Source organism: Pseudozyma hubeiensis, assembly GCF_000403515.1.
Source record: "Pseudozyma hubeiensis SY62 DNA, scaffold: PHS69, whole genome shotgun sequence".
NCBI classification, from domain to species: Eukaryota; Fungi; Basidiomycota; class Ustilaginomycetes; order Ustilaginales; family Ustilaginaceae; genus Pseudozyma; species Pseudozyma hubeiensis.
The window spans coordinates 411182-424902 of NW_012133851.1; the positions used below are offsets into that span (position 1 = coordinate 411182).

Below are 13721 nucleotides of genomic sequence, written 5' to 3' on the forward strand. Positions count from 1 at the left end.
GTATACAGTACGATCTTCCCCCTTTTCTAGTCATCAACCATGTCCTCCGTCGCTGCATCGCATCCCGAGTCGGCGTTGTCGCCGTCTTCGGGATCCGACGACACAGCCGCCTCGAGCGGTGCGATAGAACCTCCCGATAGTATCCAGGCTGTGTCTGCAGGCCTACGCAGCCTCACTATTTCTGCCTCGCAGCCTCCGGCAACCAACATGCGCGATATTTCTCACTTGCACAACAAGCCCGGCCCTTCCTTCCCGACCTCAGCATTTGCATATCAGCTTACCGATCGCCACACAAGCCATGCTCCGTCAGCTCCCATCGCAACGTCTTCCAGCTACTCGACAAGCCCCGCTAGCCGCTATGGCCGCCACTTTTCCATGTCCAACTCCAGCTCCGTCGATTCGCAACTCAACTACGATCCCTACCTCGCTGTGCCAGCCAGTCCGAGCATGAGCGAGGGTCTCACCGACAGTCCCGGCAGTGTCTCGAGCATGAACAGCTTCCGACGCGGCGACCTCGCCGACATTGAGGATCTCGACCTCGAACCCGAGCTCGAGACCGTCAGCGAATGCGACGAAGAGTCGAGCAGTCTTTGCTCGTTGGATATCGGCATCGATCTTGACTCTGACTCTGAACGCGCTAGCTCTCACGGAGGCGACATTGATCATCTGGCCATCGGACCGGCTTCTTCTCAATTCTCCCGAAGATCCGGATCCCAGCCGACCGCGGCATCCGACTACGCCCGCCGCAAGCGAAGCGAATGGCTGCTCAACAACTACGCCAACAAGATTGCCGCCCGCCGTCCTCGTCGTGTCAAGAAGGGCCGCATCTCCGAGATTGTCGAAGAAGGAGGCGAGTGCATCAACACCACCGTCATGCCAAAGCCTCCCTGTTTTGCTTCAGGTGCTTCGGACTGGTCGTGCGATGTTTCGGGACCTCCCATCGCTCCGCCGCGCAGCGTCAGCCCTTCCGACTCGGTCCCGGCCATCCCTTCGCCTCTGTGCTCCTGCGTCAGCGCCGACGCTGCTCCCGCTACAACCGCGCCAGGACTCGAGGAGAGCGTCGAAACCATCCAAGGTGATTTACCCGCTACCACGGTCTCAGCTCCCAGTCCGTCCAGCGCTATCGTGGACCAAGGTTCTTCCACCCTCGTCGATACAACGCAGGCGTCGAAGAGCGGCGATGCAGCGCCATCAGGTGAGACGGAGCTCAAGTCATCGCCTCCTCGTCCTTCGCGCACGTCGAGTCGTCGCAATTCATCGCCCGTCAAGTTGCGCCCGTGTTTTCGACGTCAGTCTTCCCACCAGTCGGGCGCTTCGACACGAGAGTCGTCGTGCGAGCGTGATCCACCTCGTGGTCGATCTGTTCGCTTCAGCAGCCGACCGCCGCAGGAGATGCGAACTCACAGCCCGGTCGAATACGATCGCAAGAGTTGTCCGGTCAACAACCGACTCAGCCCTGCCGATGTGGAGGAGCTGAGGACCATGAAGATGGAGATGGGTCTCTTGGAAGCTAGGTGGGCCGCCGTGGCCGCATGCAAGCCGAAGAAGGTGCTAGGTACCGAAGGCACCACCAAGCCCGAGAACCACAGTGCCTACAATGCCGGCGTCGCTGCCATGTCTGCCTCACGCGAGCGGACGCCAGCGTGCGGCGCCGAATCCGATTCGACGCTAGGACCCGGCTCGACGACGAGCCCTTCTTCTCGATTGCGCCAGCAAAAGGAACGCGAACGCCAGCAGGAACGTCAGCGCAACCTGCCACACTATCTGCGCAACCGCCCTGGCGTCTCTCAGGCACAGTCTGAGCCGCTGTCGTCCGAGGCACTTTCGATACGCAGCAAGTTTGGACACGCGCCTCCGCCGCCGCTGCCGGGAATGTCTGCGCCTCGCGCCCCGTCCGCATCACCGAGTCGCTCGACCTCGGTTCCACCGCGCAATCGCTCTGCGGCAGAAGACGGCCCCGCTTCTCGCCGCCTGAGCTGCCAATCCATGCCTTCGTCAGGCATGGCCGCACGCGCAACAGCAGAGATCCCGGTCCCCTTGCTGACACAGACAAGCCCCTCGCCTCCACCTTCGCCGCATTCGACCCTCAACAAGGATGCGCCTCGTTCGATTGGACTGTCGGAACGCGGCAGGAGTAGCGGGCCGCGCCCTGCGCTTCCGTGCTCTTCGCCTTGGTCCAGTGGTACCAATTCGGCCACCTCTTCGATCTATTCGAGCACGTACTTTCCCAGCGCATCGACATCACCAACGCCATGCGTCAGCTACCCAGGCAGCAACGGCTACGACAGCCCTGCTTCGGAATTCTACGAAAGTGGTAGCGAGTACGACATGGTGTGTTAAGAACGCCGTCCACACAGCCTTTTCTCTCCCTGTCCCTGTCCCTGTCCCTGTCCCTGTCCCTGTCCCTGTCCCTGTCCCTGTCCCTGTCCCTGTCCCTCCCCCTGTCCCTCTAGTCCTCCTACTCCTACTCCAACGTGGCTCCAGTCACTACTTGCGGCGCGATGCACTCTACGGACGTTTATTCCTCTTCGCAAAGCCCACACGATGATCCCGTTCCGCCTTTGTCACACCGTGGCACTTTTGCTCTTTGTTGGTCAATCCCTTGTCACCCTTTTCACTGTTTGTTTTGCATTTCTCTTCATTCTCTATCCATGTTCGGTCTTCTGTACAATATCGCATCTCGTTCTCGGCTTATCTTTTATCCTAGTAGTCTTTGTCTCATCCGGCCCTGAATCGTGTGTGTGTGTGCACGCGTCGCGTTAATGTCCTCCACGACGGCGAGGAGAAGCGCTCAAAAAATCTACGCTACTGACAGCAGAAATCATATAATAAATAGCGAGTCTCGGAATGAAATGCCTGTGTCGATCGAAATTGCAAAATATTTCTCCGAACCTTTGTCGAGGAATTCAGAATTACAAGCCTCCTGGAAAATTCGAATTTCGCGTTAGGATTTCAGGAGGCATCAGAGCAGCGGACCGTGTCGCTCCAAGCAGCGCGCTGACCTCAGGCCCTCATGCCTCTCGCAAGTTGAAGAAGTGAAAAAGGTGAAGGCTCTGTGGGCGGTGGTGGCGTGAAATTTTTTGACCTTTCTTCGTTTCCGTGTTTTTTAGCAGCTCGACACAGCACGGCAGTGTAGAAGTGACTGACAGCGCCAAAAAAGTCAAGATTGCGGGTAGTGCAGCAGTGTCAGATTTGCCTTCGGTGTCTGAGCTTGTCCCCTGATGGACGTGTGGCTCAGTCAAATGAAAATCGATCGCAGTGTACTGTAGCAGAGCGCGACACACTCTGCTGCTCACAACTGAGACTGCGGTGTGGGCGACCCAAGCTCTCACACTCCAGACAACTCTTCGTCGACTCAGCCAAGGCTCGAGGCGAATAAAATAGAATCAGGTCTTAGTGCGTTCCTTTTCCACCACCACCCCATCCATCACTATCATGACTTACGAAAACAATACACACCAGCAGAACGGTGCTGGCACCGCTGACATCGAGTCGAAGTTCGCCAACATGTCGGTCCAGAACGGCGCCGCTGGCGGTGCTCCTCGAAAGGCCTACGTTCCACCTCACCTTCGTGGCCAGCAGCAGCAGCCTGCCTCGCTCAACTCTTCCGCCGCTACATTCAGCCCTCGCGCTCCTGCCGCCTTCAACGGTAACGGTCACCACGCCGCTCACGATGCTCCTGCTGCTCCTGCTGCCTTCCAGAGCTTCAACCGAGGTGCACCTCGCGGTGGCGCCGGTGGCTGGGATGCCCCGGCCTCTGGCGGTTACGGCGGAGCTCGCAGCGGTGGCGGATACGGCGGTGGACGCAACGACGGCTTTGGCCAGTGGAAAGACGGTCAGCACGTTCCCGGCCCCCACAACGCTCGTCTCCAGAAGGAGCTCTTCGGTGAGGAGGGCGACGGTCTTCACCAGAGCATGGGCATCAACTTTGACAAGTACGGCGACATCCCCGTCGAAGCCAGCGGTCGCGACGTTCCCGAGCCTGTCCTCACCTTCACATCGCCTCCCATTGACCCTCACCTTCTCGACAACATCAAGCTCGCCCGCTACACCAACCCTACTCCTGTTCAAAAGTACTCGATCCCCATCGTCGAGCTTGGCCGCGATCTTATGGGCTGTGCCCAGACTGGTTCCGGTAAGACGGGTGGTTTCCTCTTCCCCATCCTTTCGGCCCTCTTCACCCACGGCCCGCCTCCTCCTCCCGCCGAGATGTCGCAGGGCGGCTACGGTCGCAGAAAGGCGTTCCCCAGCACCCTCATCCTCGCCCCCACGCGTGAGCTCGTCTCGCAGATCTACGAAGAGGCTCGCAAGTTCACCTACCGTTCCTGGGTCAAGCCTGCCGTCGTCTATGGTGGCGCGGACATCGGCACTCAGCTCCGCCAGATCGAGCGTGGTTGCGACCTGCTCGCCGCTACGCCCGGTCGTCTGGTCGACTTGATGGAACGAGGCCGCATCGGCCTCAGCAACGTCCGTTTCCTCGTGCTCGACGAGGCCGATCGCATGCTCGACATGGGTTTCGAGCCCCAGATCCGTCGCATCGTCGAAGGCGAGGATATGCCCGGCGTGATGGACCGTCAGACGCTCATGTTCTCTGCCACCTTCCCCCGCGACATTCAGCTGCTCGCCAAGGACTTCCTGAAGGAGTACGTCTTCCTCTCGGTCGGCCGTGTCGGATCCACTTCGGAGAACATCACGCAAAAGATTGAATACGTCGAAGACGAAGACAAGCGCTCCGTCCTCCTCGACGTCCTCGCTTCGATGCCTAGCGGCGGTCTCACCCTCATCTTTGTCGAGACCAAGCGCATGGCCGATATGCTTAGCGACTTCCTCCTCCGCTCCAACATTGGCGCCACCTCGATCCACGGCGACCGCACCCAGCGCGAGCGTGAGCGCGCCCTCGAGCTCTTCAAGACCGGCAAAACACCCATCATGGTTGCCACTGCCGTCGCCGCCCGTGGTCTCGATATCCCCAACGTCACCCACGTCGTCAACTACGATCTTCCTTCGGACGTCGACGACTACGTCCACCGTATCGGTCGTACCGGTCGTGCCGGAAACACCGGTCACGCCACCGCCTTCTTCAACCGAGGCAACAAGAACATTGTGCGCGATCTGCTCGAACTGCTCAAGGAGGCCAACCAGGAGGTCCCCCAGTGGCTCGAGGCGGTCGCCCGCGAGAGCATGTTTGGTGGCGGCGGTGGTGGTCGTGGTGGCCGTGGTCGCGGACGCGGTCGTGGCGGCGCCTCGTCGATCGGCAGCCGTGACGCACGCTTCCAAAACGGTCCCTCCTCAGGCGGCGGACGCGGCTTCGGTGGCGGATTTGGCGGCGGAATGGGCGGCGGTTACGGCGGCGGTGGTGGCTTTGGCGGCGCTGCTGCTTACGGCGGACCTCCCCCGGCCAGCAACGGCGGCAGCTACGGCGGCAACTCGTCGTGGTGGTAAATCGCTGCGCGCCACATAGCAGCAGCCTTCGACGACGCTCGACGCGTCCCTCGTCGTCCAAATTTCTCGTTTTCGTCTGGCCCTCTGATGTCTTCGTGGCCTCTTCTCTCAACGCACGATCATCGTGATTTCTTCTCACAAAAGCATAGCGGACAATTTCTCTCGTCTTTCCTCTTCATTCTTCGATTCTTCGTTGCCATCCCGTTGCCTGCCTTCTCCTCCCTTCTCGGGTCGACGCCGTGGCACTCGATGGCAAACTCTATTCCGACACAAGCATTTGCATGGTCTCTTTCTTAGCCGGCAGCGCATCGAGGCGCTGCTTGGCTTGATCCTTTGTCCCATTTGGTCATCCACCATACGTGACCACGACTCGACTCTTACGAGTGGTTCTCAACTGGTTTCGTTAATCTGCATCCACCTTTGCATCACTTATAGAGTCACGCACACATTCAAGATACCATGCAAGCAATCGTTTTCCTCGCAAGTAGTACGGCCCCATCTCGCAGATTTCGTTCGCATCGCCTCGGTTCGATGCGCATCTCCACGTTTGTCATCATCTTGGTCTTGACCAAGTCATGGCTCCCCTCCCGGTCTGCACGGATAGGTTCGTCCTACGATCGACTCGAGTCGATGTATCCGACGCCAACACAAAAAGCATCGTGACCTGTCTTCGACTCTGGTCCACCCGATACCCTCTTCTTTCTTCTTCCTCCCACCAAAATTGTCTGCTTGACTTCTCTTGCGTTTCGACACTCATCGTCGACACGCCAATTCATTGTCACGTTCAGCATCGTGTGTATTTGTAGCGGCCATCATTCATTTCTTCGGGCTCTGGAAGATGACCGCCCGGTCGTCGTCATCGACAGAGCCTGCCTTTTCACTTGTAGATATTTTTCGTCAACTGCATTCACTGTCTATATCAGAACCCTTAGAACCTTTTTAGCCTGTGCGGCCTCTTTGTGTTCAAGAGGAAATAGAGGAAACAGATAGAGAGAGGGGGGGTGAGGCCGGAGAAGGAATGGTAGAGGGAGCGAAAGAATGAGCTTGAGGCAATATAGGGAGCAGCCTCCTCCACGCCTAGGCCGGGGGAACCACCCGCTCCACTGTAGCCTGCCCAATTTTTGCCGCCCCATGCCGGCTGGCCTCCACAACCAAATTTTCGGGACGACATGCGTGGAAGCACAGGTCAAAGAAGTGGCTTTCGGCAACCGTTGGTAGCCGAGCGCGCTTTCTCACCTGGGTGAGTGACAGACAGCTACTGGAGCACTTGTTGGCTAGAAAGCGCAACTTGTTGCTCAACCACATCGCCGTCCACGTTGCTCTAGACAAACAAGGGCCACCAGCGCCTAACTTCACATCTATCTTGTCGTCACGGGCAGCAAACATGGCTATCATTGTGCACCACCTCAACGACTCGCGCAGTCAGCGCGTCCTCTGGCTGCTCGAGGAGATGGGCATCGACTACGAGATCAAGCACTACGCTCGAACCGCGCAGGGCACAGCTCCTCCTGAGCTTCTCGAAGTCCACCCTACCGGCAAGTCGCCGCTAATCACAGACACTAACAACGGTAGGAACAAAGTCGTCGCCGAGTCCGGTGCCATCGTCGAGTACCTCATCCGCCACTATGGCGAGGGCAGGTTCGTACCTGCCGACCCGGAGCGCATCGACGACGACATCTTTTGGAACCATTTCGCAGAAGGCTCTCTGATGCCGACACTTGTCATGAAGCTTGTCTTCAGCATGATCCCTTCCAAGATGCCCTTCTTTGTGCGTCCCATCGGGAACGCCATCGTGAGCAACGTCAACGCCTCGTTTCTGGACCCGGATCTGAAGCGCAAGTCCGACTTTATCGCCGACGAACTCGTCAAGAAATGCGATGCCGGCAACGCCTGGTTAGCCGGTGGTGACAAGGACGGCAACCCTACCGCTGCCGATTTCCAGATGGCCTTCCCGCTCGAGGCTGCCATGTCTGGCCGCATCTCGAATCTTCCCGAACCCATCAAGACTTACGTCGCAAAGATCCACGCCCGCCCCGCATTCAAGCGTGGCCTCGAGAAGGGTGGTCCTTACAAGTACGCTTGAATGCAACACACCTTTTCGGATTTATTGGAGATGACTGCTGCTGGCAATTGAGTCTCCTTTGAATGTTGCAGCCTGCCAGACCGGATTGGTTGAGTACGATTTCGATCTGGGAAAGGAAAGCCGCGCCGATGACCTATGTGTCCCAGAAGTAACGACCGTGTTTGCGTTACCATCGATTTCAAATTGCTACTATCCGCAGCTTCGCGAAGGCATGAGAGCTAGCCATTATCTACAAAGTTCGCAATCGGGATGGTTCGGCAGAATGGCGAGGTGGCCTACCGATCATGCTCCCCTCTTATTCAGTGTAGATTTCGACAGTGGCCTGTGAGGTAACCTCGCTTTCCGATGGAGCATCGGTCGAAGCTCCCATCTATTTGCAGCTTGCCTCCTCACGGAACATAACCTTGTCAACACTGGGTTTCGGGCAGATGTGTGTCAGCAGCCACTGTCAACAGACTATTGCGTCTTGTGTCGGCAAGCTTACACGGTCCTTGGCTTTCCATGGCACGGGCCTTTCCATGGCACGATCAACGCTTGCCAGGCTTGCCAGCAGGGCCCCGCATCCTCGGTGACACAGCGCAAGCGTGTCTTGAGTAGAGGTAGAAGCAGATGTAGGAACCCTTGGTAATTTGACTCTCGTGCTTGACATAGCCACGTTACCTTTGGTTGCCCGAGGTCGGCTCAATTCAACAACAGAGTAGCACGACTGATTACTACAATAAATTATACCGGCTAAGCACAAGATCAAGAAGCGTCCATTACGATGTCATCCGATAAAAGGATTACTAGTAAACAAGCGGGGATTACGCATTGAACTTAGACGACCACCATCATCCGCGTATCTATAGTAGTAAAGGCGTGCCACCCCGCTCTACCGCCATGTCGAAGTCATCTCCGGCCGGACTGCCTGACATGCTGCCAGAGGCAAGATCCCGGTTGTCGCAACCAACGCAATTAAAGCCGGTCTCTTGGAAAGTCAGATTGGGCTTTGCTGTCCTGATTGCATTTGCATGGCTGTGCTTCAAGACGCATGTTCATCGCGCTGTCACGCACGAAGCTGCCAACATAGCATCAGCTTACCCGCCTCATCACGGGTGGGGGCCCTTTCCCCATTCAGACGATCCCTTCCATTTTCTGCCTTGCACAGATAAGACCTCACCACCACGCCTTGACGATCCGCATCCACTCAAATCTTGGAAGCAACTCTACGAGTCTGACCCGGGTCGATGGCTCCGCGGCACCACAAAGAGGCAGGCCCTCTACCTCTGCGGCTGGCTAGACGTGCCTCTCGACTACACAAACGCGTCCGATACACGTATCGCATGTCTTGCCGTCACTCGGTTTCAGCTTGATCCCTTCCCCTCCAACCGTACTTTGGTGATACAACCAGGTGGCCCAGGTGGATCAGGCACGTAGTGGGTGTTGTCTGAAGGCGAACTGATCTCCAACGAGCGCTCAAATGGGACCTGTGATGTTTTTGGATGGGATCCACGTGGTGTCCCGGCTTCTCAGCCCTCTATCTCGTGCTTTCCTCACGACGCCGACCGAGATCGCTGGAAACTGCTCACGAGTCGCTCCTACAAGGAAGGCGATCCGCAGCAAAACATGCTCGTGGCAGATGCTATGAACGAAGCTGTGTTCAAAGCATGCAAAGTCAAGTACGGAGACGTTGCTGGCATGCTCACCACCACTTTTGTCGCCCGTGACCTCGAACAGATCCGACAAGCCATGGCAGAGGACCAGCTGAACGGCTATTTCGTCAGTTATGGCACACTCATTGGCCAGATCTACATCAACATGTTTCCTGACAGAGTTGGCAGGCTCGTTCTCGATGGTGCCATCTATTCGCGCTCTTACAGGCTATTGGCCGCCTTCGGATCTGCAGGACTCGACAACGTCACAGATAGTTTCCATGATGGATTTCTCGGAGAATGCGTTGCTGCAGGACCGGACAAGTGTGCTCTTGCGCAACCTCTTCGGCCAAGCGACCCTTTACCCACAAAGCAAGACCTCATCGACACTATGCAGCATTTGCTCGCCCAACTTATCCAACGTCCTGTTCCTGGATACATCAACAGTTCAGGCCCTGTCATTGTTACCTACTCTCAGCTTACCACGCTTCTCCTCATGGCAGTGCAGGACCCTTTCGCCTGGGGCGACTCCGCAACTGCATTGCACGATCTGCTCCTTGGCAACGCCACGCTGGTTTCCCAACTCCTAGATACGTGGGATTTCGACCCCTCGCTGCCCACTTCAACACCGGCAGATCACGCGCAGGTGGAGATGATCATGCTTGTTGTTTGCTCAGATCAGTACGATAGCCCTTTGCCTGCTGGATACGATGTCGAAACCAACGGGGAATTGTGGTATCTTGACCTATGGAGGCGAATGACCGACCAAGCCGAGATTGGTGCCGATCGCAACTTCTTGCTGATGCTTGCCTGCCGTCATTGGAACTCGACTTTCGATGCTCCAAAGGAAGTGTATCGCGGGGACTTGAACCACACGCTGTCCAATCCCGTGCTTTTGATCGGAACAACGTACGACCCAGCTACACCTCTGCGAAACTCCAGGATGTTGTTGAAGGAGATGGATGACAACGCAAGGCTGATTGCGCACCATGGGTATGGTCACTTATCTGATGACAAGAGTTCCTGCACCAACGACATCATTCGATCCTATCTGGTGAATGGTACAGTACCCGAGCAGCCAGAAATGCCGTGCTTTGCCGATCAGAAGCCATACAGCCACACATAAACCGTAGGAGGGCTTAGCAGACTCGAGCTGCCCGCTTAGAAATCTTGTTGATTGTAAAACTCCTGGCACGCACAAACGCTCACTGACCATGAAATAAAGCGTAAGCGCCCCCCGCACATCACTCTGCGAAAACCGGATGCGTAATTGAACAGTGACAATTAAAAAATCCAGAAGCCGACCAGCGAACCCGGAAGTGGTAAGAGTTAGTTGGTGGTTGGATTTTGCCAGACTTTTTGTGAACGAACATGTACATCAGACATTACGATGTCGGAAGGGTCGAAAAAACGTAGAAAACGCCAGCCGACAGCCTGTGCTCGCTGTCGCCGGCTCAAGCGCCGATGTGGTCAAGAGCGTCCCTGTCACGGATGCCGGCTTGCCGACCAAGAATGTCGGATGCTCGATGACCGTTGCACGGTTGTGGATCAAGTGATTCAAACCTGTCTCACCGAACAGGATCTCGATGCCGATCTTCACCTTTGCGACCCAGGGCGGGACTCAGAAGCCGGAGCTGCCTGATCTACAGTGCCTTCGCAACTTCTACCACTTCTCCATGACACCCACTTCGTCAGTATCTTGATGGACACGTGGTTCGTCAGACTGGACTACATGTACGATTCGTGCCGGGGCATTCGACTGCACGATTTGTGGTTATTGGGATCACTTGCTGGCGAGGAGCTGAAAAGCTTGGCTCCACTGATCGCCGCTATCCTGGCTTTGACCTGCCAGCTGATGCCGGAGAAGCTTGACGCGGCACTATCATCTAGTTCAATGCCTTCGTGCTCTGCTCCGAGTCTTTCGCTCACAGCATTCCGATGGGCAAAAGATGCGTCAGACAAGTTTTTCGATACCTGGCGCCACAGTAAAGCGATCGACCACGATGTTGTCGGAGCCTTGCACACGTCTCTGCTTCTCGCAGCCTTCCTGAAAATGCCGACAGGTTGACGCAGTATCGTATGCGATTGTCCCAGGACATAGCTTTTCTGCAGTGCATCGGATTGCCCAGCTGCAAGAGTCGACCGCTAGCACAAGCGCCAATCGAGGTCGTCTCAGGACTACAGCGCCTTTGGTGGGCGACGAACTCCGACATGAATTCGGTTGTGGCTAACGCGACTTTCGAGGCCTCGCGCCCCACTCATTTTATTCCCGCTGTGTTCAATATTCAGGGTTCCAACATCACAGTCGTCATCGAGAACAAGACTGTTGCTTCGTTCTCACAGAGCGACTTCACTTTCGGTTCCTTTGGTCTGGGCGCTCCGTTTGCGCATGCAGCCGTGTTCAAAAATCTCAGGGTCACTGACCTGACTTCTGGCACGGTGGTCTACGAGAATGCCCTGACGAATCAGACTCTTTTGGATGACTTCCTGATGGGCGCTAATCCCCTGAGCACCATTGTCGATGGTTCTCGCCGTGACCGCATCGCTTACAATGGCGATCTGGACGTCTCTATTGGCGTCAACTTAGCCAGCACATATGCCACGGAATTTGTCGATGGCTCTCTGGATCTACTTGGATCGTACCAGCTCACCATCGGTCCTTTCATCCCCACGGCCAAGATCCAGCAGTCTCCTCTCCCTTCCACACTTCCTATCAACGTCACTGGGCTGATCGGATATTCCTTCAATTTGGTCTGTGCTATGGCTCAGGCTCACTATTATAGCGGCAACCAGACAATCGCGGTAAAGTGGGCGCCCGCTATCATGTCCATGCTTGACTGGGCTGACTCGAAACTCCAGGACGGCCTTTTCACACTCAACGACTCATCCCTGGTAGGTGACTGGAATTACTATGATCCTCCTCAGACCGGCGCCAGCGCCAAATTCAACAGCCTCTATGCATATTCCTTGCAGCAGAGCACCCCGCTGCTCAAAGCTGCTGGCGTTAACACCACGGTGTACGAGGCCCGATTGTCCAATTTACGCAAGGCTATTAACGACCGCCTGTGGAACTCGACGCTGAACGCCTACGCCTTGTCCTCTGAGATCACTGACGGATTCGCCCAAGATGCACAGGCTTTCGCCATCCTTGCCGGCGTCCCTCAATCCAACGGCATCACTCCAGCAGCGATCTTAAAAACGATGGAGCAGGAGCTCCTTGTAGAAGCTGGTCCTCTGGCTTTCTCGCCTGAGACTGTAGCTCACGGCTTTGCTCGCAAGATCAGTCCCTACGTTTCTTGCTACCATCTCCGTGCGGCTCTCGAGGTCGGAGATGGAAGCACCGCAAAGAAACTGCTCAAGAATCTCTGGGCTCCTATGGCCAACCCCGCCAACAAGAACTACACGAACTGCATGTGGGAAGTCGTAAATCCCGATGGTACACCTGGTCTTGGTCAAGGTACTTCCCTTTGCCATGGCTGGGGTGCTGGACCTACTTCCGAGCTCAACAAGTACGTCCTTGGCGTCACACCCACTGCTCCTGGATTCGAAACCTGGCAGGTGAAGCCCGTCACACTCGAGCTGGCGTCAGCCACAGGCCGTCAACCAACGCCGAGGGGCACGATCCACGTAGCCTGGAGCTTCAAACACAGACTGCTTCGAATGGAGGTCGAGGGTCCGGAAGGTGGACAGCTTTATCTGCCCGGCTCGCTGCGAACGGACGCGGACCGTTCGACATTCAAGGTCAACGGCAAGAGGGTCGCAGCCAAGGAATTCCCGATCAGCGTGTCCGGACACACGGTCATCCAGCAACAAAAGAAGTGGTGACTTGTTTTGAGCCGCTAAGAGGTAAATCCTCCTATAATTCTCCGATTTGTAAAACGCCTCCAGCCAGGGGACAAACGAGGGGGACCTCGCGCCCGTCCAGCTTCTCCCAGCATCGAACAATTTCTCCAGTGGCCGGGTTTCATCGCGAAAAGCAATAAAATTCACGCGCCGCATCGCTGTGGTGTGAGAAGGCTCTGAGATGAGTCGATAGAGACCAGGACTGGCACTATATTTGTCAGCCCGTAGCTCATGGCGAAGATCGAGTGCGCCGATTGCATTCGAAAGAGACAGACGGTGGTCGGTGATTTTTAAGTATCTGTCGTCTCAAATGGACTTACGGCTGCCGCTGTCCCACAGAGATTAGGCGTGTGGCCAACAAGTGTGCGGGCGTCCGTCATTATGCTAACCGTAGCCCATGGTCACTGTCGGCACCGACCATAACAATCTTTTTTGCCTGGCCAGTCGAATTGCTGAATCGTTCGTTGGTGTTCAAGCAAATACAACCCCTTTTTGCTCAGTAGATTACCGCTGAGCTTGTGTCGTCGGTCTGTCTTGGCATGCTGTCTGTACAACAAACTTTCCGCTCTTTCCTCATCATCGCGACACGGAGCCTACATCGTCAAGCTCACGTATCTGAACGCAGGCGCGAGAAATTGCACTACAAGTATTTTCAGATGCGAAAGATGATTCAACCAGAATGGGGCTACGTGTGAAACAGCATGAACAGTCTGGATGATTCG

At 56.2% G+C, this 13721-nt stretch overlaps 5 protein-coding genes across 5 annotated transcripts; all 5 read left to right on the forward strand.

The window, feature by feature from the left end:
* Positions 1-39: 39 nt before the first annotated feature.
* PHSY_007382 (hypothetical protein) lies at positions 40-2340 on the forward strand (the record flags this gene model as incomplete). Its single annotated transcript, XM_012337976.1, has 1 exon — positions 40-2340. The coding sequence occupies one exon, from the start codon at positions 40-42 to the stop codon at positions 2338-2340; it is 2301 nt and encodes a 766-aa protein (XP_012193366.1).
* Positions 2341-3435: 1095 nt separating this feature from the next.
* Positions 3436-5442, forward strand: PHSY_007383 (hypothetical protein; the record flags this gene model as incomplete). Its single annotated transcript, XM_012337977.1, has 1 exon — positions 3436-5442. The coding sequence occupies one exon, from the start codon at positions 3436-3438 to the stop codon at positions 5440-5442; it is 2007 nt and encodes a 668-aa protein (XP_012193367.1).
* A 1384-nt stretch (positions 5443-6826) lies between these two features.
* PHSY_007384 (glutathione S-transferase) lies at positions 6827-7525 on the forward strand (the record flags this gene model as incomplete). Its single annotated transcript, XM_012337978.1, has 1 exon — positions 6827-7525. One exon carries the CDS (start codon positions 6827-6829, stop codon positions 7523-7525), a length of 699 nt encoding a protein of 232 aa, XP_012193368.1.
* Positions 7526-9130: 1605 nt separating this feature from the next.
* Positions 9131-10282, forward strand: PHSY_007385 (proteinase; the record flags this gene model as incomplete). The annotated part of the gene is made up of 1 exon (XM_012337979.1): positions 9131-10282. One exon carries the CDS (start codon positions 9131-9133, stop codon positions 10280-10282), a length of 1152 nt encoding a protein of 383 aa, XP_012193369.1.
* A 460-nt stretch (positions 10283-10742) lies between these two features.
* On the forward strand, positions 10743-12981 carry PHSY_007386 (bacterial alpha-L-rhamnosidase domain protein; the record flags this gene model as incomplete). Its single annotated transcript, XM_012337980.1, has 2 exons — positions 10743-10846; positions 11199-12981. The coding sequence occupies 2 exons, from the start codon at positions 10743-10745 to the stop codon at positions 12979-12981; spliced, it is 1887 nt and encodes a 628-aa protein (XP_012193370.1).
* Between the last annotated feature and the right edge of the window lie 740 nt (positions 12982-13721).